Genomic DNA, 24,861 nt, shown 5'->3' with positions numbered 1-24,861 from the left:
CCCTGGGTTGGGAAGATTCCCTGGAGAAGGAAATTGCAACCCACTCCAGTGCTCTTGCCTTGAAAATCCCATGGACAGAGGAGCTTGGTGCAGGCTACTATCCATGGGGTCGCAAAGAGTTGGGCGCGACTGAGCAACTTCACTTCACTTCACTTCCAGGGGCTCCTGACTGGGGCTGTCTGGCCATCTGCCTGATTCTGTGCCCAGCCATGGGTTCACACCTTTAGGGATGACACCTGGGAGAATTGGGCACCCATGTCTCCCAGGATGGCTCAGAGAATTAATTGCATCCCTCGGGGACCCCCCAGTGCGCCCATGCGCCCATGCTGCTGGTGTGGGCAGAAATCTGTGCCAATAGACAGGGAGGGCCCCTGCGAACCCCAGTCTGCCTTCCATCCTCCAGCTGCTCAATGTCATACAAGATGGAGCAGCCCTCTTGGGCCCGTGTCCTTAACTCCCAGCTAAGAAGCCAAAGAGAAGATGGTAGCTAAGAACGCTTTCTGCCACAGAAACACCTGCAAGTCCAGCCACCAGCCCTGAGAGAGGCCTGCTGTGTCCCCATGGGTGGGTACCCCCCTTCCCCCTCCCCACACCCCACCCCTGCAGTCATTGTCTTTGTGTATCTCAGACCCCATCTGTAAAGTCTTAATTTTAGTATATGATTTTCTAGGGCACTGGGGGAAAAAAAAATCTCTGTGGGGGCAAGCTTTGAATAAAGGCCATATAGGAAGAAAGGGAAGGAAGAAAGAAGGAAACAAGGGAGAGAGAGAGGAAGCTTTGTGCCAGAAGTCCCGGCCTTGGGGACTTCACGCCAGGACCTTGGGGACAGAATGGTGAGTCTGGCGGTTCACCTTGGTGCCAACAAGTGCCTCACCCACCCAGTGCCTCCCCACTGCCTTCTCAGAACTTCTAGAGGGAGTCTCAGTGGAGGAGCAAGCAGGGTGACCCCTCCCAGCCTGGTCTCTGCCACAGATTCCCCAACCTGCCCTTCTCTGGGTCTCAGTTTCCCCCACCTGCCAAAAAGGTTCTGCTGATTTCTAGAGTCCCCTTCTGCTAACATTTCAGGCAGTCAAACGATCCATGTTCTCAGCCTTCCCTCGTTCAGATGAAAACTCCTTGGGGAGCTTTAAAATCTTATGGCCTGGGTACTTCCCCCTCTTTCCGGGGCGGCCCCCCCCCCCCACCCCCCCCCCCCCCCTTCCTGCGGTAACTGGTCTGAGGTGGAGTGCAGCATCCATACATTTTCAGAGTTCCTTGGATGCTTTGAATGTGCAGCCAGGGCTGGGAAACCTCTGGCATCTAATTCCTGCTAAGAAACGTCTGCATTCTCATAGGAGACTCCTCTAAAATCACTGTGGACGGTAACTGTAGTCATGAAATTAGAAGATGCTTGCTTCTTGGAAGGAAAGCTATGACAAACCTAGAAAAGCAAAGACATCACTTTGCCCACAAAGTATAGTCAAACGTATGGTCTTTTCAGTAATCATGTACGGTTGTGAGAGATTGACTGTGAAGAAGGCAGAACGCTGAAGAATTGATGCTTTTGAAACATGGTGCTGGAGAAGACTGTTGAAGAGTCCCTTAGACTGCAAGGAGATCAAACCAGTCAGTCCTAAAGGAAATCAAGCGCGAACACTCATTGGAAGGACTAAGGCTGAAGCCAAAGCTCCAGTACTTTGGTCATCTGATGTGAAGAGCTGACTCATTGGAAAAGATCCTGATCTGGGAAAGATTGAGGGCAGAAGGAGAAGGGGACAACAGAGGATGAGATGGTTGGATGGCATCACCGATTTGATGGACGTGAACTTGGGCAAACTCCGGGAGATGGAGAAGGCCTGATGCAGTCCATGGGGTCAGACATGACTTAGTGAGTCAACAACAACACGGAGACTCCTGGAAACAGAAAAGTCTCCACTCCACCCAGCCATAGTGGTGGAGTAACAGGCATCGTCACAGCAGGGAGTGGTATTTGGGAGCAGCCCCCTGAAAGGCTAGAGCCTGTTGAACCTCCAAAAGCTTTGGGTGGACAGCAGGCAGGACCGCAGTTTGAATATGTCACCCTACTGGCTTTGAGTCTTCAGGATCTCTGATAATAAATCAGCCTTTTGTCCTAGTTTCTGCTTCCCCTGATGGGTTCAAGGAGAGAACAGTCACTGTCTCTAGGGTGCAGCGTTTCTGGCTCCCTGAAAAGTTGTAGGAAGTAGTGGCTGGAAGGGGACCCTTATTATGTCAGAGAGGCGCCTCTGTGCTGTAAGCTGGCTGAGGAGTCTCTACCAGTTGTAGCGTGGCAGCATCGTCATGGCCCAGAAGGTAAAATGTGAATTGATTTCATCCGTTGTATTTCTTCATTCAGTCGCATTGGTTCTGTGATTATTAGAAACGTCCCTTTAAACTCTTCGGTTTTCAGTGCTGTATTTTTTCCACTTTTCCGACTTCATGATTATTTGAATGGAAATGGGGAGAAGGAAAATGCAGCGTTATCTTTTAACCACGCTTATAACTTCTTGAGTGGCTTTGACACATGGGGTTGCAAAGAGTCAGACACGACTGAGCGACTAACACACTTGAGAAGTAACACACCAGTGAAGTAAAGAAAAACAAGGAGAAAAGAACCATGATAAGAAACTGGAAGACGGTTCCCTGTGAATAGCTGCCTTTCTTTGTTTGCTTCGTGGAATGGTGAATGGGAGGCTTGTCAGGCAGGGCCAGGTCCAATCTCTAAGGGCGTCTGTATCTCATAATTGAGCTAAAATATATTTGAAAGCTAAGGAGCAGCCACATAAAGCCAGAAGATGTTCCAGTTATCAAGTTGTGCTGTGAGGTCTCATATTTTTATATCAGCTCTTCCTAAGGTTTCTGTCCTGATAGGTGAGTGTAGGGACTTCCCTGGTGGTCTAAGTGGTTAAGAGTCCCCCTGTTCAACACAGGGGACACGGGTTCAATCTCTGGTCTGGGAACTAGCATCCCACATGCCACAGGGCAACTGAGCCCATGGGCCATGACTGCTGAGCCCATGCACCAGAGAGCCCATGCTCCGCAGAGCCCATGCTCTGCAATGAGAGCAGCCACTGCAGTGAGAAACCCATGCATCAGAACTAGAGAAAGTATGTGAGCCACAGTGAACACCAAGAGCAACCAAAAATAACTTGATTAGTTAATGACAGCCAGAAATGCCTTTAAAAAAAGCAGGTGCAAAATGATTCTCAGGGTCTTTAATATGCAGTCGTAGTGACAATGCTTGGGAAATGGCTCAGCGCTTACACTCTCGTAAAAATTCTGAAGTCTCCCAACTGGCGGAGAGACTAAGACAGAGACAGCGGTCTTGCCAAAATGACTCAAACCAAGAACTTTCACTCTTTTATTTTTACCTCTGGAAAGGGAGTCCAAAGCATGTTTTCTTGTGAAAGCCAAGCAAGGGAAGTTCACTCCCGTGCTATGGAGATTTGATTGTCTACTTCTCGGGCAAGATAAACTCTTCTTCTGTGTGGGCTAATGCTCAGACTTTTTTTTTACTTGCCAACATTCTATTTGAGTTTAATAGGATAGATTACCTCGGAGCTTCCTGGAGTCAAAACAAGCAACCCGCAGTGGTTATGGAAGGCAGAGCTGCGAGACCATCCAGGAATCACAGAGGAAGCTCAAGTTAAAGAGCAAAACCGCACGAGTTCAGCTTGATTTCAACCTTCCCATTTCCTGGAAATCATTTATGAAAACCCCAGGTTGGCAAGGAATCCGTTCAATAATAGAGCAAAGGTCAAGATGAGTCATGTGTGTGGCGGGACAGTGGGGTGGGGGGTCTGGGTGTGATTGACCAACCGCTTAGGTGTCTACATTGTGAAAGGGCTTCCCGGTGTCTGTGCCCTCTGTTTGCCTGAACGGAGCAGAGCAAAGCTCTGGGTGTGACCATCTGACCCCACATCCTCCACCTCTGCCTATTTGGACCCTAGGAAATTCCTGCAGAGTTTCTCCCCACCCCCCTCCCCCCCCCCTTTTTTTTTGAAAAGCCATCACTGATTGCAAAGGACCAATGACAAAGTCAGCAGCGGGGTTTCTTACCATGTGGGAAATTGAGATGCCAGGATCTGTCCCCATGGCACCAGCCTGCTTATCACAGCTCAAAGATGACTGATTTTATTCCCACCTTCTAGCCGGCCACTGACATGAAGCTGTCTCATCTTCACAATTCCTGAAGAGCCAGTGTGTGTCAGGTCTACATGATACCAAAGAACTGAAAGGGAAGTGACGAACTGCTTGACGCGAGGCATGGATACAACTACAACTCAAGGTTTGGACTGTGGAAACCACCCAAGGCAGGCTGCAGTTTTCTCTCTGGCCACAAGGTGGAGAAGGAAGGAAGAAATGGATGGGAAAGGTTTGAAAACAAAACTTTTCTAGCTGGGTGCCTGCCTCCTCTAGAGGGACAGACAGATCAAATGGTCGCTTGTGTTTTGTTTTGTTTTGAGAGTTTCAAGTTACGTTTTATCTGGGGCAAAATGAGGACTGCAGCCCAGGAGACAGCATCTCAGATAGCTCTGAGAAACTGCTCTCTGCTTTGTTTTTGCAGCAAAAGTGATACAGCCCAGGTAGATCACCTGATCATCAGTAGGATACCCTAAAGGCACCCCCAGTGGATCATTATTGGTTAATTCCTGTCCCCCTACCCTGTCTCAAACCAGAAAGTCGTGTCATCCTTGAGCTATTCTTCTCCATCACACCACGCACCAAACCAGTCACCGAGTCCTACGGCCTCTCTTTCCTCAATCTTCCCAGCTCCTGCCCTCTTTCTCCACTCCCACTCCCCGTCCAAGCTTAGGTCACCACCATTTCTCCTCTGGATTAGCACACAGGCTTCACAATTGGCTTCTCAGCCAAGTGTGCCAGGCCTCTGGGTCTTTGCACATGCTGACTCTCTAGCTGCAAGGTGCTGTCCCCCTCTGCTCTGCCGACTTCTTTGCCCTTCAGCTCAGTCACTCAGTTGTGTCCCACTCTTGCGACCCCATGGACTGCAGCACACCAGGCTTCCCTGTCCATCACGAACTCCCGGAGCTTCCTCAAACTCATGCCCATCCAGTCGGTGATGCCATCCAACCATCTCATCCTCTGTCGTCCCCTTCTCCTGCCTTCAATCTTTCCCAGCACCAGGGTCTTTTCACATGAGTCAGTTCTTTGCATCAGGTGGCCAAAGTATTGGAGCTTTAGCTTCAGCATCAGTCCTTCCAATGAGTATTCAGGACTGATCTCCTTTAGGATGGACTGGTTTGATCTCCTTGCTGTCCAAGGGACTCTCAAGAATCTTCTCCAACACCACAGTTCAAAAGCATCAATTCTTCAGCGCTCAGCTTTCTTTATGGTCCAACTCTCACATGTACACGTGACTGCTCGAAAAACCATAGCTTTGACTAGATGGGCCTTTGTTGGCAAAGTAATGTCTCTGCTTATTAATAAGCTGACCAAATTGGTCATAGCTTTTCTTCCAAGGAGCAAGCGTCTTTTAATTTCATGGCTGCAATCACCATCTGCAGTGATTTTGGAGCCCCCCAAAATAAACTCTCTCACTATTTCCACTCTTCTCTATCTATTTGCCATGAAGTGATGGGACCAGATGCTATGATCTTAGTTTTTGAATTTTGAGTTCTAAGCTAACTTTTTCACTCTCTTCTTTCACTTTCTTCTCTTTAGTGAGATGAACTAAAGAGGCTCTTTAGTTCTTCTTCCCTTTCTGCCATAAGGGTGGTATCATCTGCATATCTGAGGTTATTGATATTTCTCCTGGCAATCTTGATTTCAGCTTGTGCTTCATCCAGTCCAGCATTTTGCATGATGTACACTGCATATAAGTTAAATAAGCAGGGTGACAATATACAGCCTTGACATACTCCTTTCCTGATTTGGAACCAGTCTGTTGTTCCCTGTCCGGTTCTAACTGTTGCTTCTTGACCTGCATACAGATTTCTCAGGAGGCAGGTCACATGGTCTGGTATTCCCATCGCTTGAAGAATTTTCTAGAGTTTGTTGTGATCCACACAGTCAAAGGCTTTAAAGCAGTCAATAAAGCAGAAGTAGATGTTTTTCTGAAACTCTCTTCCTTTTCGATGATCCAACAGATGTTGGCAGTTTGATCTCTGGTTCCTCTGCCTTTTCTAAATCCAGCTTGAACATCTGGAAGTACACGGTTCATGTACTGTTGAAGCCTGGCTTGGAGAATTTTGAGCATTATTTTTCTAGTGTGTGAGATGACTGCAACTGTGCAGTAGTTTGAACATTTTTTGGCATTGCCTTTCTTTGGGATTGGAATGAAAACTGACCTTTTCCAGTGCTGTGGCCACTGCTGAGTTTTCCAAATTTGCTGGGATATTGAGTGCAGCACTTTTCACAGCATCATCTTTCAGGATTTGAAATAGCTCAAGTGGAATTCTATCACCTCCACTAGTTTTGTTCGTAGTGATGCTTTCTGAGGCCCACTTGACTTCTCATTCCAGAGTGTCTGGCTCTAGCTGAGTGATCACCTGGGTGATTATCTGGGTTGTGAAGGTCTTTTTTGTATAGTTCTTCTGTGTATTCTTGCTGCTTCTTCTTAATATCTCCTTCTTCTGTTAGGTCCATACCATTTCTGTCCTTTATTGTGACCATCTTTGCATGAAAAACTCCTTTGCTATCTGTAATTTTCTTGAGGAGATCTATAGTCTTTCCCATTCTATTGTTTTTCTCTTTCTTTGCACTGATCATGGAGGAATCTTTTCTTATCTCTCCTTGCTATTCTTTGGAACTCTGCATTCAAGTGGGTATATCTTTCCTTTCTCCTTTGCCTTTAGCTTCTCTTCTTTCATAGCTGTTTGTAAGGCCTCCTCAGACAACCATTTTGCCTTTTTGAATTTCTTTTTCTTGGAGATGGTCTTGATCACTGCCTCCTGTACAATGTCACGAACCTCCATCCATAGTTCTTCAGGCACTCTGTCTATCAGATTTAATCCCTTCAATCTATTTGTCACTTCCATTGTATAGTCAAAAGAGGGCTTCCCTAGTGGCTCAGAGGGTAAAGCATCTGCCTGCAATGCAGGAGACCTGGGTTCGATCCCTGGGTCAGGAAGATCCCCTGGAGAAGGAAACAGCAACCCACTCCAGTACTCTTGCCTGGAAAATCCCATGGACAGAGAAGCCTGGTAGACTACAGTTCATGGGATCACAAAGAGTCAGACACGACTGAGCGACTTCACTTCAGTTCAGTTCAGTCGCTCAGTCGTGTCCGACTATTTGTGACCCGATGAATCGCAGCACACCAGGCCTCCCTGTCCATCACCAACTCCCAGAGTTCACTCAGACTCACGTCCATCAAGTCAGTGATGCCATCCAGCCATCTTATCCTCTGTCGTCCCCTTCTCCTCCTGCCCCCAATCCCTCCCAGCATCAGAGTCTTTTCTAATGAGTCAACTCTTCGCATGAGGTGGCCAAAGTACTGGAGTTTCAGCTTTAGCATCATTCCCTCCAAAGAAATCCCAGGGCTGATCTCCTTCAGAATGGACTGGTTGGATCTCCTTGCAGTCCAAGGGACTCTCAAGAGTCTTCTCCAACACCACAGTTCAAATGCATCAATTCTTCAGGGCTCAGCCTTCTTCACAGTCCAACTCTCACATCCATACATGACTACTGGAAAAACCATAGCCTTGACTAGATGGACTTTTGTTAGCAAAGTAATGTCTCTGCTTTTTAATATGCTATCTAGGTTGGTCATAACTTTTCTTCCAAGGAGTAAGCGTCTTTTAATTTCATGGCTGCAGTCACCATCTGCAATGATTTTGGAGCCCCCCAGAATAAAGTCAGCCACTGTTTCCACTGTTTCCCCATCTATTTCCCATGAAGTGATGGGACCAGATGCCATGATCTTCATTTTCTGAATGTTGAGCTTTAAGCCAATTTTTTCACTCTCCTCTTTCACTTTCATCAAGAGGCTTTTTAGCTCCTCTTCACTTTCTGCCATAAGGGTGGTGTCATCTGCATATCTGAGGTTATTGATATTTCTCCCGGCAATCTTGATTCCAGCTTGTGTTTCTTCCAGTCCAGCGTTTCTCATGATGTACTCTGCATATAAGTTAAATAAGCAGGGTGACAATATACAGCCTTGACGTACTCCTTTTCCTATTTGGAACCAGTCTGTTGTTCCCTGTCCAGTTCTAACTGTTGCTTCCTGACCTGCATACAGATTTCTCAAGAAGCAAGTCAGGTGGTCTGGTGTTCCCATCTCTTTCAGAATTTTCCAGTTTATTGTGATCCACACAGTCAAAGGCTTTGGCATAGTCAATGAAGCAGAAATAGATGTTTTTCTGGAACTCTCTTGCTTTTTCCATGATCCAGCAGATGTTGGCAATTTGATCTCTGGTTCTTCTGCCTTTTCTAAAACCAGATTGAACATCAGGGAGTTCACGGTTCACGTATTGCTGAAGCCTGGCTTGGAGAATTTTGAGCATTACTTTACTAGCATGTGAGATGAGTGCAATTGTGCGGTAGTTTGAGCATTCTTTGGCATTGCCTTTCTTTGGGATTGGAATGAAAACTGACCTTTTCCAGTCCTGTGGCCACTGCTGAGTTTTCCAAATTTGCTGGCATATTGAGTGCAGCACTTTTCACAGCATCATCTTTCAGGATTTGAAATAGCTCAACTGGAATTCCATCACCTCCACTAGTTTTGTTCGTAGCGATGCTTTCCAAGGCCCACTTGACTTCACATTCCAGGATGTCTGGCTCTAGATGAGTGATCACACCATCGTAATTATCCAGGTCATGAAGATCTTTTTTGTACAGTTCTTCTGTGTATTTTTGCCACCTCTTCTTAATATCTTCTGCTTCTGTTAGGTCCATACCAATTCTGTCCTTTATCAAGCCCATCTTTGCATGAAATGTTCCCTTGGTATCTCTAATCTTCTTGAAGAGATCTGTAGTCTTTCCCATTCTGTTGTTTTCCTCTATTTCTTTGCATTGATCGCTGAAGAAGGCTTTCTTATCTCTTCTTGCTATTCTTTGGAACTCTGCATTCAGATGCTTATATCTTTCCTTTTCTCTTTTGCTTTTCGCTTCTCTTCTTTTCACAGCTATTTAAGGCCTCTCCAGACAGCCATTTTGCTTTTTTGCATTTCTTTTCCATGGGGATGGTCTTGATCCCTGTCTCCTGTACAATGTCACGAACCTCATTCCATAGTTCATCAGGCACTCTATCAGATCTAGTCCCTTAAATCTATTTCTCACTTCCACTGTATAATCATAAGGGATTTGATTGAGGTCATACCTGAATGGTCTAGCGGGTTTCCCTACTTTCTTCAATTTAAATCTGAATTTGGCAATAAGGAGTTCATGATCTGAGCCACAGTCAGCTCCTGGTCTTGTTTTTGCTGACCGTATAGAGCTTCTCCATCTTTGGCTGCAAAGAATATAATCAGTCTGATTTTGGTGTTGACCATCTGGTGATGTCCATGTGTAGAGTCTTCTCTTGTGTTGTTGGAAGAGGGTGTTTGCTATGACCAGTGCATTTTCTTGGCAAAACTCTATTAGTCTTTGCTGGGCTTCATTCCACATTCCAAGGCCAAATTTGCCTGTTACTCCAGGTATTTCTTGACTTCCTACTTTTTCATTCCAGTCCCCTATAATGAAAAGGACATCTTTTGAGGTGTTAGTTCTGGAAGGTCTTGTAGGTCTTCATAGAACTGTTCAACTTCTTTAGCATTACTGGTTGGGGCATAGACTTGGATTACTGTGATACTGAATAGTTTGCCTGAGATTGCATCCAAGTACGGCATTTCAGACTCTTTTGTTGACTATTATGACTACTCCATTTCTTCTACGGGATTCTTGCCCACAGTAGTAGATATAATGGTCATCCGAGTTAAATTCACCCATTCCAGTCCATTTTAGTTCTCTGATTCCTAAAATGTCAATGTTCACTCTTGCCATCTGTTTGACCACTTCCAATTTGCCTTGATTCATGGACCCAACATTCCAGGTTCCTTTGTCCTACCCCTCCAAAAATCCCTCTACAGAAAAATACAGATAGGAATGATCAATTTCAGGAAGGTGGTCACATCAAATGAAGGAGGGGAAGGAGAAATGATAGAACTGGGCCACAACATTAGCCTTATCTCTAAGGTTTTAGTTCTTCCAAGAGAAACAATGTCGCAGTGAAAACATTCACGGCTGTTACATGTGGGTGATGAATGTACTATTGTCTGTTATTTTGTGTGTTTGAGATATTGCATCATTAGATTTTTTTAAGTTTTAAAATGAGCAACGCTCCCTCCTTTGTATCACTGTGATCTTCTGCAGTGAATTCTTCCCTAGGCCTTCTGACCCTGGGCTATAATTGCAGTCTGTCTTTTCTGCTAGGCTAAAAACTTCTGGTGCTTTGTGTATGTTTCTCTTTGAATCCTATCTACTTGGTAGACATTTGCTAGTTTCTTAAAGGAGCATCAGGCAGATAGTGAAAGCTGGTGCCCCACAGTAGGACTGGCAGCTGAAGGTGTGATTCTGACCCCAGAGATGAGAGAGAGTTGTATAGAGCAATCAGCAGGACCACATTCATCCCAGCCCAGGAGGGTGGTGTGTTTGAGGCTTGACGACCTTAAGGTCCCAGCATCAAACCAAACCAAGGGGACTGAGGCTGTGGCTTTCAGGAAAGGTGATGGGCTTGTCTTCCTGCGGGAGGGGAGTCCAGCTCTGTGGCGCCAAAGGCCAGTTGGGAGCGCCCTTAAGAAGAAACTGAAGGGGCTGAACTTGGTTCCTTTTGAAAAATATTTGTTTCTTTATTTGGTGGCATGGAGTCCAGGTGTGGCGTGCAGCATCTGTGCTGCACTATGTGGGTTTCTTTAGTTGTAGCCTGCGGGCTTCTCTCCAGCTGATGCACAGGCTGCAGGGCTTGCAGGCTTAGTAGCTGCGGCACCCAGGCTTAGTTTCTCTGAGGCATGTGAGATCTTAATTCCTCTACCAGGGACTGAACCCGGGTCCCCTGCATTGCAAGGTGGATTCCTAACCACTGGACCACCAGGAAAGTCCCTGACCTTGGTTCTTCAAAGAGGATAAAGAATTCCTGGATTGACTGCAGAAACTAAAAGCAAATCAGCCCTGTAAAGACAGGGCATACCTGATTTTGACAGAGGCATGGGAACCAGGGGCGTGAGAGAACAGGAGACAGGAACGTGGCCGAGAGAAAGAGAGCCTGGGATCACTGAGCCACTGGCGAGTCTGAGGATCTGAACACGGTGAGCTAATCTGCTGTGTTTATTCCTCTAGCAAAGATTTGTTGAGCACCCACTATGTGATCAGTGCAATGCCAGGTGCTGCGAATGCAAAGATGAGCAAAACAACCTGTCCTGTGGCTCAAGAACCGTATGTTAGTGACATGACTGAAGTCATTGTCCTTCCAGGGTCACAGATAAACTGGAGTCTCCGCATAGCCTATCCCTGCCCTGTACACACAACCCCATCTCCTCCCTTTGGGTGGCACTGCAGACACCTCCAGGGCCTCTTAACTCCCACACTCTCTTTCCAGACTGGACACGTCATCCTTAGAGGAAATGGCTGGCAGAGAATGGAGGGCTAGCCCTGGAGTGACACAGACCAAGGAAAAAGCAGTCCACGTGGTTCCTGGACCAGAGAGACTCAAACACACGAGCCTCAGGCTGGGTCCTCTTCCTTCTGATGGGCCAGGGGAGGGCCGAGGCTGAAGGATGGGGTGCTCGTGCCCGGCTGCATTGCTTCTAAGATGCAGGACTTTCTGCCTGAGGCAATAGGGAGGCCCATGCCAGCTGTCCCCGGTGGTGACCCGAGGCTGCCAGGCCCATAGGAGGCTCTGCGCCATCCCCAACCTTCCATCTCTGGCTTCTCTTCCTCTTTCAGAGCTGCACGTGTGCTCGCTCACTTTTTATAACAGCTTTAGAGAGATGTAATTCTCACCCTAGACAATTCACTCCTTCTTTGTGCTCAGTTCTATTCTGCTCTCATCCCGGTGAACCTTAGGGGAAAGTGGGAGGGCGTCACTCATCCTGCATGCTCCACCCCCACCCCTGGCCTCTTAGCGACAAGCCTGGCAGCCGTGGCTTTGACATCAGAAAGGTGCTGAGAGCCTCAGTTTACAAGCCAACAGAGCAGAGGTCTCTGCAGTCCATCCACATGGGTCTCCGTTGCTGTCCTGAGGGGATGTGGGCTACACTGCAGGTGATGACCTGGGGACCACGCCCAGGGAGTTCCTCCTGAGACCCAGTGCTGGGAGCATGACTGTGGGGCCACCGAAGAACACAAGGGCGTTGGACGGCATCACCGATCCAATGGACATGAGTTTGAGCAAACTCCAGGAGATTGTGAAGGACAGGAAAGCCTGGCGTGCCACAGCCCATGGGGTTGCAAAGAGTCGGACACAACTGAGTGACTGAACATCAACCCCCACCAAAGAACTGGCTCCTGATCCTGGCTTGCTGTGTCTAGTTGCTGAGCAGACTCAAGCTCAAACGTCCCTTCCAAATATACCTGGAGGGTTCCTGAATGACCCCTACCCCCAACCCTTTCTCCTGAGGTTCTGATCCCATAGATGTGCAGTGAGAGGCCCCGGCATTTCCACATTTATAAAGCATCCAGTGAATCTGATCATAATCATAATTATATATTGATTCCGCTGTCCATCATTGTGAAAAACAGTGTCCCTAAGAAGGAGGTGGCACTGTTGAGGAAGCATCACCCTCCAAATCACCTGGAGGGCTTGTTGTCTGTTTCACCCCCAGAATCTCAGATTCCATAGTCTGGGGTGTGTAGACCTGGAAAAATATTCACAACCTAAAATTGAGTTGTTGTTGTTTAGTCGCTAAGTCATGCCCGACTCTATTGCAGCCCCATGGACTGTAGCCCGCCGGGCTCCTCTGTCCATAGGATTTCCCAGGCAAGCATATTGGAGTCAGTCACCATTTTCTTCTCCAGGGGATCTTCCCAAACCAAGGATCGAATTTGCGTCTCCTGCATTGGCAGGCAGATTCTTTACCACTGAGCAACCAGGGAAGCCGTAGTTGTGTTTACTCAGTGGGAATTTTTAGGACTTCAAGCATGGGAGACAGCATCTCAAGTAACCCTGAAAGAACTGCTTGGAGGGGGCTAGGGGAGGAGCCAGGTTATACAGAATTTTTGTGACAAAGGGCAGATAGTCTGAACATCAAAAGATGATTGTTAATTAAAGAAACTCAGATAGTCCAAATTAAGGAATTTAGGACTTTTATATGTATGGGAAGATGCAAGAGTTTGGGCTCATTGAAATCATTCTTTTGATAAGCTGTCTGGGGCTAGTGTCCTGAGTTCCCTTAGGGCTCACAGTAGGGGGTGGCTGCAGTCTGATGGCTGTTGATGGCAGGTGTTTTTTCCTTCCCAAGTGTCTAAGGGCTTACTGGCTCACACTGGAGGGTCACAGTTGCTGATGACTGTGACATCCTTGTTCACTGATAAAAAAGTGAAAGTGAAAGTCTATCTATCAGTCGTGTCCAACTCTTTGCGAACCCACGGACTATACAGTCCATGGAATTCTCCAGGCCAGAACACTGGAGTGGGTAGCTGTTCCCTTTTCCAGGGGATCTTCCCAACCCAGGGATCAAACCCAGGTCTCCCGCATTGCAGGTGGATTCTTTACCAGCTGAGCCACAGGGGAAGTCCAAGAATACTGGAGTGGGTAGCAGCTCTTCCCGATCCAGGAATTGAACTGGTGTCTCCTGCATTGCAGGCAGATTCTTTACCAGCTGAGCTACCAGGAAAGCCCCTTGTTCACTGACAGGGCAGGAAATGTTCCATGTAGCCTGAGAATTTGCCTTTCTAACAAGTTCCCAGGTTCTAGTGGAGGGACTGTTAGGACCAAACTGAAGCCAGGACAGGCTCTAAGGGGCAGGCTAGGCCTGAGGTTTAGTCTCTAGGAAAGCTGAGGCAGTGGGAACTCCCGCAGGCAGTGTAGCTCAACCAATCAGAAAAAAATCCCCGTAGCCCCCCCACCCGCGCCAGACTCGAGCCAATCCAGATAAGGATACGAGGTTTAATAGTCCCGGGCGCATACGGTTTAACCAATCAGCTATGCTGTTACAGGAACAAAGAACCGTCTGTATAAAAGTAGATGTGATTCAGAGCTCGGGGCTCTTGTCGGATTCCACTGTGCTGGATGAGACCTGGGCCCTAACTCGAGTTAGCAATAAACCCCTTTATGCTTTTGCATTGCTGTGGAAGTCTTATTCTCTCAGTTTTGGGGACTCGGACTTCGGGCACAACAGGGACCACACCTTGAAGGCCGTTGTGCCGACAGGTGGCACTAGTAGCACAGAATCTGCCTCCCAATGCAGGAGACACAAGACAGGTGGTTCCATCCCTGGCTCAGGAGATCCCCTGGAAGAGAAAATGGCAGCCCGCTCCAATTTGCTTGGGAAATCTCACTCACAGAGGAGCTACAGTCCACGGGGTCGCAGAGAGTTGGACATGACTGAGTGAGCACAGCACAGTGCTAAGAGGACTGACCTGTTTCTCTGGAAATGACCCAACTCAGAAAGGGTAGGAACCTGCTGCCCTGCTGCTTCACCCTGAAGACAGTCACCTGGAGAGTGAGCATCCCTGAGCCCAGGCTGCATCCCAGAGCGATGGAATCATGGCATCTGGGGCTGGTGCCAAGACTTTGGATTTTTTTCCCCAGGCAATTCCTATGTGCAACCAGGGTTGGGAACCACTGCCGTGTTTAAAGCTCAGTTAACTTCAAATTATCTTGACAGCATAGGAAAAAAAAGGGGGGGACAAAGGTTATGAGAGCCAGAGTGGGGCACCAAGCCCCAAAGCGTCTACCAGCCTGTCACCTTGGCACAGCCCTGTAGCATCAATGGTGCCTTTACTTCCTCATTCTAGGAAATTCAGAAGTTGAGAGTGGGGCCTTGCCGCCTCTGAGCACTGCTATAGGGCTGGAGACATCCCAAGTCAGAAGAGTCTTCCGGCTACACACTGGCCTGTGCTTGGGGGGCTGCAGCGTGGCCCCACATACAGCGGATGCCCCAGGACCTGGGGACGATTAGCCAGTGCGCTGGAGAACAGCCACGTCCTCTCTTGGACCATCACCAGTGAGTGAAGCATAGGTGTACTGGGTTGAAGTCAAACCAGGGGGGTGAGTGAGAGCACCCTGGAGACAGGGCCTCGGTTCCTCCATCAGGGCGGCCAGCCATCCTTTGTCGTTTAAGGCCAGGCAACCTGCCACAGGTAGACTTTCCAGAACTGGCAGGAGAAGTGATCGGCACGGCTTTCTAATTTTTTTTTTTTTTAAGACTTTCGACATGGACCATTTTTAAAGTCTTTATTGAATTTGTTACAACATTGTTTGTGCTTTTTTATGTCTTGGGTTTTTTTGGCCACAAGGCATGCAGGATCCTAGCTCCCTGACTGTGGATTGAACCTGCACCCCCTGCATTGGAAGATGAAGTCCCAGCTACTGAACCACCAGGGAAGTCCCGGGGCATGGCTTTCTAATTGTGCACAGGGCTGCAGACATACCTTTGTTTGAAAGAAAAGCCTTTGAAATTCACTTACCTTAAAAAAAGGAAAAAGACAAAGGCATTCACTTATCACCAGAAGTATGGAAAAATCCCAATGAATTCAAAGATACTTTACCTTCTAAGGGATAGCTTTGTTTTGTCCTGGATATTATCTCTGAGCCTTCAGGCTTCATGATCTCCATGGTCACGGGTCAGACTGGAGTTCTGTTCTCAGCCCTCTGGTGGGTCTTTTGTCCTGCATGACACCCCCTGGTGGGGTAAGTACCCAGGAGAATGAATATTCATCACTAACTATTCCCTTATAATAAAAACTAATTCTTAAAACCCAGATCAGAGATGATAAAAACCAAGTTATTATTTCACTGGAATTTGCCAGAGGCCCCCTTTAACAGAAGGCGGGGGCGGGGGAGGGGGCAACATGTGCTTTTTGTAGAACACTCTATATTTAGAATTTTTAAACAAAAAGGAAAGCTTAGTGATTTTACCTCATTAAGTTTCCCCTGAGAAGGTATATAAGATGCAGGACTCAGAAGAGAGGACCCTGAGACACTGGGAGATTCTACTCATTGGAAACTCAAAATTTTTGAGTTAAGACATTTAGGAAGATCTCCTGGAGTAGAAAATGGCAACCCACTCCAGTATTCTTACCTGGAAAATCCCATGGACAGAGGAGCCTGGGGCGCTACAGTCCCTGGGGTCGCAAAGCGTGGGACATCACTGACAGACTAAGCACAGCACAGCGCATTTCCTTATATATATTACAAGGGAATGTGTGGTTTCTTTTTCCTATGCCCAAGAAGCTTAACTAACATTAAAAATTCCAAATGTTTAAGCAAAAGCTAAGCAGTGCCTGAATACTAATATTGGGAAAGGTTTGGCAAATGGAATCCCAGAGGCTGACACCATTAGCTTGGGTGTCTGCAAAGTTTTCTTAATTAGACTGTCTGCTCCCTAGCCGGAAGCTGGTTCCTATTTCTCACCATATGCTCCATAGTCGGCTATTGCCCCTGCTGTCAATCATTTCCCCTCCGAAGTCCTGCCAAAGACCAGACCCCCGGCAGCTTTCTCGCAGGCTTCTTGCTTCTTGGAAGGGGGTGATGTTGCTGGCCGGTCATCAGACAGATCTGGTTGCCCTTCAGGGTCATGGGAATGAATTTCGCGACCCTTTTGCAAATCGCACCCCCAGATAACAAGCTGAATCTCTCATCAAAAGAAAAAAAAAAAAACTTTTATTTTTTTCTATTGCATAAATAATGGTAAATTAGACTCTTTTTTATACAGATTATATATTTACAGACAAGTTTGGTTAGAGAAAACATCTGGTAAATATGGCAGTCAGGTTTCCTTTATACACTAAGATAACATAATAATAATATGTACTTCATGAGATCAGTAAGTTGCATGCCAAGTTAATTTATATTAATATTTACATTTTATATAAAGATTTTCTTCTGACTAATCTGCTGACTCTCTCATTATTTAATAGCAGAAATCATCAATGAATACTGAATGGAAAAATAAAAGGGATGGAATATGAATGAGGTAAATGGGAAGATTGTGACCCAGGATTGCAGTCTTAGTGGCCCATTCTGAATAGGAGATCTGCCAAGCTCTGGTCATTCTGCTTGTAATAATCCTTATCTGTGCTCTGATTTGCATCCCGCCATTTACCACTGTGCTTTGGAAAAAAACTCACGTCTCAATTCTAAGGACCCCTAGGATCACAACAACCCCCATCCCCAGCAGATGACAGCTTGCCAACCCATTCCCCAGCCAGATTCTGGGGCTGATTTTCCTTTGGGGCATTATTTTTGGTGAGTCCTTGGACAAACAGCTTCTTCCTAGACTTACAATTGGTAAAGAAAATCAAACCCCACTAAGAAGCCATTCAAAGACCCCCAAAGCCTGACTCCTAGATTAGAAAGAAAGAGCATTCTTTGATTTTCCTTGGAGAGAGCCGATGGTGACTTGTGTCAATTTCCACCAGGAGCTGAGAGGACCCTTCCCTGGCCAATCTAGGACTTTGCAGGAAAGAGCAGTTGGGGCTCACTAGAAAAACAATGACTGGGACCTCCATTTACTTCAGGAAAATAAAAAGAAAAAAACAGGAGAGAGACATAGGATTTTAGGTTGTCATGGGCAGAGGGCTGGAGACTTGTGTGGACCCTGCAGCCGCCCTCTCTCTGCCCTTTATCATGGATGGATCACTTCTAAAGCAGGCCCCTGTGCTCAGCATCACTCATCAGCCATCTAAGGACTGTTGCTGGTGCCTGTCTCCCCAGACAGTTAATCGAATTCCTAACAACCCCCAGAGATTGTGACTCTCTTCCTTCTGCAGTGGTACGAATAATTACAAGCCACTATCACACGTACGGGAACTGCTGTTCCAAGGGTCAGAGAAATGAGTAAAGAAAGAAAGTAATGATCAGAAGTTGTGCTCTTTATATTCAGTAACTTCTAGTCAGGCTTTTTTCAGATGGGGAAACGGCATCTTCTCCCGGAATCTGGCTTTGTTTTACCCTCCTTGGTCAGGAATTCTGACCCACGTGACCTGTGGTGCGGTGACCCCATGCCCTTCCTTTTGACACCGGCTCAGACAGGAAACAAAGCCCTTCTTGGATGCTCCCTTGAACCGGCAAGTCCTCAGAGAACAAACAAAACCTCCTGCCTACAAGACACACTGGACAGAGGTCTATTTGCACTGTTTCATCTACAGACAAAGGACACCAAAAGAGATACTTTATTACAATGGCCTCTGGGGATTTGTATTTAAAAAAAAGTTCTTAATACAATTCATAGGGGACATAGGGACCCTATCAAGTGTGGGCATTCACTTTGATTTGTTTCAGATAGTCACAAGAGGAGGGCTCTTCTGAGTCATCAGGTTGACCTTTCCTCTTGCTTTAGAGATGAGAAGACTGAGGCTGGGAGGGGAAATCGCTCAGAATTATCTGACCGGTGGGTGGCAGAGGCACCTAGGGGTCCTGCCTCCTGTGATCTTTCTGGCTGACAGAGTTGCTTACATATCCAATGCTAATGTCTTCTCTCCTAGCCTCAGTTCAACAGGTCTGAGCCCAGACAGAGCACTCTGCGAAAGGCATTTTGGGGTGTGGCAAATCAGCATCCCCCAAGGAAAGGTGAGCTACCAGCCCCCTCTTGAAGTTCCCAGTGCATGTGGTTGGGTTCAGGTGGGTGGGCAGCAGCCCTATGGCACTCAAGCCCATCTAGGCTCCCAGGGTAGACCAGATGTATATGGGAAATGCTCAGAGATCAGCCACAGCCACCTTTTAAAACCTTTTTCTCTCCCAGGTACAGGGATGAAGCAACATCATACTTGAAGTTTGCATTCCCTGGAATATTCCTTCCTAATTATCCTGCTGCTCTACTCCCCTGGAAAATTCCAGCCTCTACCTCCATTTCACCTGGACAATAACGTGTAACAGTGTGAGAAGCATGGGTTTGAACGCCAAGCCAGCTTTCTCAAGGAGAAGAGGCAGATGAGAGCTATGCCCAGTCTGGGGGGCACAGAGTGGGGGTGGGAGGATGTGCTCAATGGATAAGCTACCCGAGGCAGGGGCAGGAAGGCAGGATACTTGGCAAGTTTTTCCCAGCTTCAGAGGACTATTTTTGGGGGACAGGCAGAACCTGATTCTTTGTGACTATATTTCAAGCCAACTGAATCAAATTAATTTTGCTTCCAAGGCTTTTTGAGTCTTGTTATCTGGTCTCTTGAGACCTTATAAAGAGGGTCCTAAACCAATATTCACTAGAAACCATGGCTATTTCAATGCCCATGGATTTAGCATAGAGCATAGGACACTAAGAGAAGTGCTTGGCTGGTCTGCATGCCTGACCTTTTCCCTCCAAACCAAGTGTCTATGACAAGGCCACATAACGGAGGACCGTCCCCTGAGTGACTCAGTCAAAGGAAGGAAGAAGTGAAGCTGAACAGTTCTGACATTTAAATTGTCACGGAGACAGTGTCCATAGGAGGCAGCCTGAACCCTGCTCTATTTCTCCATTGCTTTAAATAATCCAAATTGAAAACCTTAGCTGTGGAATAATGTTTCTTTTCTGTTCCTGATGGATATTTTTCCCCTTCTGGGGGAGTTGAGGTGGTGGTGGAGGATGGCTAGAGCCAGATCTTTAGGTTATGAACTCTTCGCCCTGGTGTGACTGCAGAAGAGGCCAAGGGGAAATCTGAGCTCATTTCAGATAAATGATCTCCAGGGAAGATGGCTCCACAGTCCTCCTGGCAACACAACCAGTATATTGCCCAAGTTTAGAAGCCTAAGTCCATCTCTATCATCATGGTATTATAGAAAAGGGGGCCCCTTCTTTTTGCAGTTGGGTTCCAGACCTTCTGTGTATCTTAGTGGAATGGAATGAATAACACGATCACTACAGGCTTTTGGACAAATAGTCAGTGCAGTAAAATGACCCAGTATGGTTTGAGGAGCAGAACTCAGTAGCTTCCATGGGGATAGAGCACAAAAGCACAGCAGCACAGGGCTCCAAGGCATGTGGCCACGCAGGCCACGCCAGCCATGCCGAGGAGCTTGGTGGTCACACCCTACTTTCCTGGTCATGCCCTCATACTGTCCCAGGCTGCTAGCTATTGGTTAAGAGCAAAGCTATCTTTGATTTATGACCTGAGTCTGGATTTAAGCTGAGAGGAGGCATTTGGGATAAAGGATAAATTTCTCTCTCCCAGCTCTTCGATACATCACTTTGTGATTCTGCGGATGGGACGTTGGGATGGGGACATGATTGTTAAAATAAGCGTGTGATCTCTCACTAGGTTCTTCTGGCTTAACAGCAGACAGGAGACCGTTTGTCAGGTGCAAACTGAGACAGGAAGCAGGTTTCAAGACAGAAGACATGTTGTACAAATCTTTTTCTTGGCAAATCAAACACCTAGAAACTTCTGAAACCACTGGACTGGCCAAGGACCACATGTAAACCTCAGTTCACTTTAGTTCACGTTTCTGGCTTGTGGGAAAGCTTCTCAACCGGCAAACAGATGCTTTTAAAGATGGGCTTAAACTATTTTTTGTTTTCCAGATGGCATTCCTGCCTTTTTGCCCAGATTCAGGGGGTCTTTGCTCTGGGCTCTGGGAGGTGGGGAAGGTACCACCTGGCTCCTGTTCTCCTGAGCAAATAGAAAGACACGTCCAAAAAGAAGAGAAAAAGGCAGAGCTTCTTTCAGGCTAATTTCTCCCACCGGCAGGCTATGGATTCAGGGAGTCAGGATGCAAGCAGGCTGAGCCCAAGTGTTTGTTCTTTAAGGAAATGTTCCCTATTTTTGTGTGCCTTGGCACACTCAGGGTGGAATGCAAGGGTTGCCATGGCAACACCTTTTTTTTTTTTTTTTTTTTTTACAGATTGGTGGTCATGTGGGACCCAGGCATATGCCAGAAGCCATGGTTAATAGTTCCCGGGCTGGGTCCTGTCTGGGGGCTCTGGGAGTGATGGGAGACAGCTTCTTTGGGGATCAGGGTCTGCACCCTTTGTCTCTCAAGCAAATGACTCCTGAATCATCTAACTCGTGTGGTCGGAAGAGGTGGTATAGGGGGCAAGAATGAGCCAAGCTTGGTTTGCCAGTCACTCAGCCACCCCATAGGAGACTCCTAAGTCTACTGCCTGGCTGGACAGAGTAAGAGTTGGGTTACTCTCTCTCAGTTTCTGCAGAGTCTCCTCCAGCCAGGGGCCACATGGCACACTGGAGGGCCGGGACTCCTAGAGTCTTCGTCCAGGCACCCAGGAACTCCCACAGTGTGGAAGGTGTTGACTGGCTCGAAGTAGCATTGTGGACAGGACTTGGAGTGGGTCAGTGGGAAGCCAACATCTTATACCCAGTACCGTTGACAGACCATCCACGCAAAGCTGCCAGGGTGCAAGCCCTTAGCACCCAGAGCCTGCGGGTTGCCACTGCCTCTGGGCTGTTCCCACACACTCAGGTCCTGGCACAGTGTGTGCGGTTACCATGGTAGGAGGTTAACTTCAAGCCCATCAGAGAGAAGACTATGGCTTCTTTCTTGCCCTCTCTCCTTAGCAGCATCCTTAGAAGTCATCCTCTCTAGGACCTTCTCCTAGATTTTCTCCTGGGTAGGATGAACTTACTTCCTGGTCACTAGGAGAGATGGAAAGGGTCCTCTTTAGGGAGAGGATGCTGAGGACTTGTTGGGAAACAGGCTGCCAGTGTCTTTCTAGATTCCCTTGCTTACACAGTGGCTAATTTCTCTTCTAATTTCTCTAAGGTTTAACCCTCATATCCTTCAAGGTCCCTTCCCCCCAGGAGGAGGCAGAAGAACTTGTACTTTATAGAAGTAGTTTTTTTTTTTTTTTTTGCCCTGAAGTCCAACATCACCTGCAGCACCGCCCTCTCATAGTGCAGGGTCCTTTAAGAATCATCCCTGGGGTGATCCAGTCTACCTGGTGTCTCTCATACCCCTCTCCCCAGGAGGACATGGCTGAGTCATTCATGGAGTCCCTTTTACTTAAGTCCAGTTAAAAGAGAGAGAGAAGGAGCAAACTGCTTAGGGTGGAAACTAATGGTGAACCTGTCCTGTGCATTCATATTTGGCATTTGCACCTGTTCTTGTTCTGAAGTCTAGTCCTGAGGGACGGAGGTGAGTCAGGCAAGAGGGGAGAGAGGAGAGGCAGAGACACACAGTGTCGGCAGGGCTGGGCGGGCAAGAGGGATGGGTAGGCCGCTGCCCTACTTGGCCTGGATGTGGGGGACCCCAGGCATTTTTCACAGAGGGACTCACTCACAACCTGCCAGGCTCCAGGGAGCTGATTCCTGCTCCTCCCTCCATGCTATGGCTCAAACCCTATTTCTACTTGTGCTCATCATGGATATTTGCAGTGGGGAAATTTTGAGAGCTACTCCTGGGCTGTTGTCTGAAGCGCTTGCAAGGGTAATCTGGAAGAAGACCCCAAGCTGACAGCTTGGATGCTCCAAGTCTGAGAAGACTGGAGGGAGAGGGCAGAAAGGGACGGGTGGCTTGAGGAGGGATTCCAAAACACACACCACACTCCCAAAACCACTTGGTGCAGCAAAAGAGGAGTCTGGCACCTCCATACTGAATGAAAAGGGAAAAGGGAGGGAGGAAAAGCTTGTAGCTCTAGGATGCAACAGAAAGAAAGAGGAGCAAGACAATCCGACCACAGAAATCAAGACCTGAGCTTGGAAACGTACAAAGGGAAGTACTGCTACGAAAGATTACTGGCTAATCAGACTACTCGAGCTTGGGTGAGTGACGGTGGTGGATATGGCAACTAGGAAAAGTCCAGAAATCAGAGACTTGAGATGGGGTCGGCTTCGCTTCCCTTCCCCAACAGAAGTGTTTTACTTGTGGAGTCGGCTGAGCTTATTAACATCTTTTCGTTTTCTCATGAAAATGAGTCAGTTGCAGAATCCAACTGTGGGACCATGTTACATAAAATACAATGGTTGGATCCTTCCATCTTTCCCTTTGGGATGGTGTTTCTCTCTCTATCTGGGAAAGACAGACTAACAAAGCAAATCTGAAGGTGAGAGAAAGGTGAGTGGCACAAGGACCTTGACTTACAGAGGTGTCTTACACATGGTGATGTGTTCAGACTCCATCACTTTGGACAGCTGGGGCATGACTTGCAACAAACACCTCCTTCACCACCAGCCGCGGCCCTTCCCCGTCCCCAAACGACCCACCCCAAGAGGCAGGGATGTGTGTCGGAGGACAGGCTTCTATCAGCGGTAAAGCGATGAGGGACGATGGATGGATGTCACACCTGAAGAAGCCCGATAGATACGTCTGTCTATGTGTCTAGGTTATAGAGATGCCCACGGCTATGCTTCTCTGTTGTCTAAATGGCAGCACAGGCGGCAAAGCTGGGAGAAAGGCTCTCTGCAGATTCCAAAATGCTGGTGCGCGATGTGCTCTAGGAACAGAAAGCCAAGTGCCGACGGAAACCGAGAGCTCCCCAACTCTGCCAACAAGAGTCCCGTAGAAAAGGCAGTAGACCGGAGGCGGAGGGGTGCAGCCTGCAGACCGCCGGGCGCTGCACCCCTTCAATGGCTTTCCCCTCACGTCTGGGCGGGGCGGGGGCTCCACTGGTGGAGGAAGGAAGCCAGGGTGGGATGGGGACGCCCACTTCTGCGGCAACCCAGAAGTCAGCCTCTTGGGACTTGAGGGTCGCCCTGGGGTCGGAGTGGAGGTGGGGGGAGTCTCCAGTTGACCCCTGGGAAGAACGAAAGGGGCGCGGTGGTGACTGCGTGGTCAGCCTCTCTCTTGCTCCCTCACACCACCAACCTGGATGGCCGTGGGAATCCCGAGATGAACGTGAAGTTTCTCTTTTCGAGGTCCTACCGGCGCTTGAAGCGGTCGTCCGGAACTCCTGGCTATTTATTGCATTTGGAAACAAGACCATTAAAGCATTGAAGACAGCCCTTTTGTGTACCTGCCAAGGGGATGGAGTGGGTTTGCCACGACACGGGGTTGCACTGCAACCTTGGGTTCTGCGCCGGACGGTGCAGCGTCTGCACCGTCCGCATCCGCTTGTGTGGAGGACGAGTCTGCCCGCGGGGCAAGCACATGCGCGGAGCCGGGAGCGCAGCTGCTGGGGAGGCGGCTACTCCATGCCGCTCCGGAGGATCTGGTTGGCCGCGATCAGCATGACGCTTATGATGAAGGCCATGGCGAAGGCGCAGATGAGGCTCTTCCGGACACAGGTCTGTCTGTTCTGCTTCTGGGAATGCACTGCGGGGAGGAGAGGAGGCAGGGGAGCAGAGGGTCAGGAGGCGGGGAGAGAGGGTCGGGAGGGGAGAGAGAAATGACACAGTGAGAAGGGGTTGGGGACCGGGCACCACTTCCTCAACAAGCCCAGGGACCAGCCCCCAGCATGAAGACTGTCACTTCCAACAAAGCATCTCCAGGTCAGCTCTGGGAGGACACTGGGCATCGCGTGTCCTGGCAGGTGGTAGGAGGTGGCAAAACTTCTAGAACAAAAATCATGACAGATGTGATGTTCAGAGGGAGGTACCGGCTTCTAGATGTGATAATGGAGCTACGGTGATTTCAGAGCGAGGAAATAGGCAACCTTTTAGAGTGAGTCTCACTGAAAGCATCATTCAGGGCCCCCGTGCCCGTTTTTTGCAGAGTGCCAGCCTCCCATGTCTGAGGCAGGTGGTACAGACAGAACCAGGTTCCAGTGCTTCGCTGCAGACTCCTGCGGGGCTGGAAGCCACTTACCTTCCCTAGGATTGTTCCTAGGGTGGCTGCTGCTGCTAAGTTGCTTCAGTCGTGTCTGACTCTGTGCGACCCCAGAGATGGCAGCCCACCAGGCT

The 24,861-nt window shown here is 48.1% G+C and overlaps 1 protein-coding gene across 1 annotated transcript in view; it reads right to left on the bottom strand.

Annotated features, from left to right (window-relative positions):
* Positions 1-16,730: 16,730 nt before the first annotated feature.
* The window catches only part of CALN1 (calneuron 1), a 523,339-nt gene continuing 515,208 nt past the window's right edge, over positions 16,731-24,861 (bottom strand). The window contains exon 6 of the mRNA XM_040260649.1: positions 16,731-24,274. Coding sequence (XP_040116583.1) covers positions 24,147-24,274 — 128 coding nt within the window. The 3' untranslated portion in view covers positions 16,731-24,146. The remainder of the gene's footprint in view (positions 24,275-24,861) is intronic.

This window comes from Oryx dammah, unplaced genomic scaffold (assembly GCF_014754425.2).
Source record: "Oryx dammah isolate SB20612 unplaced genomic scaffold, SCBI_Odam_1.1 HiC_scaffold_2, whole genome shotgun sequence".
NCBI classification, from domain to species: domain Eukaryota; kingdom Metazoa; phylum Chordata; class Mammalia; order Artiodactyla; family Bovidae; genus Oryx; species Oryx dammah.
This window is presented reverse-complemented; position numbering and strand designations above follow the sequence as displayed.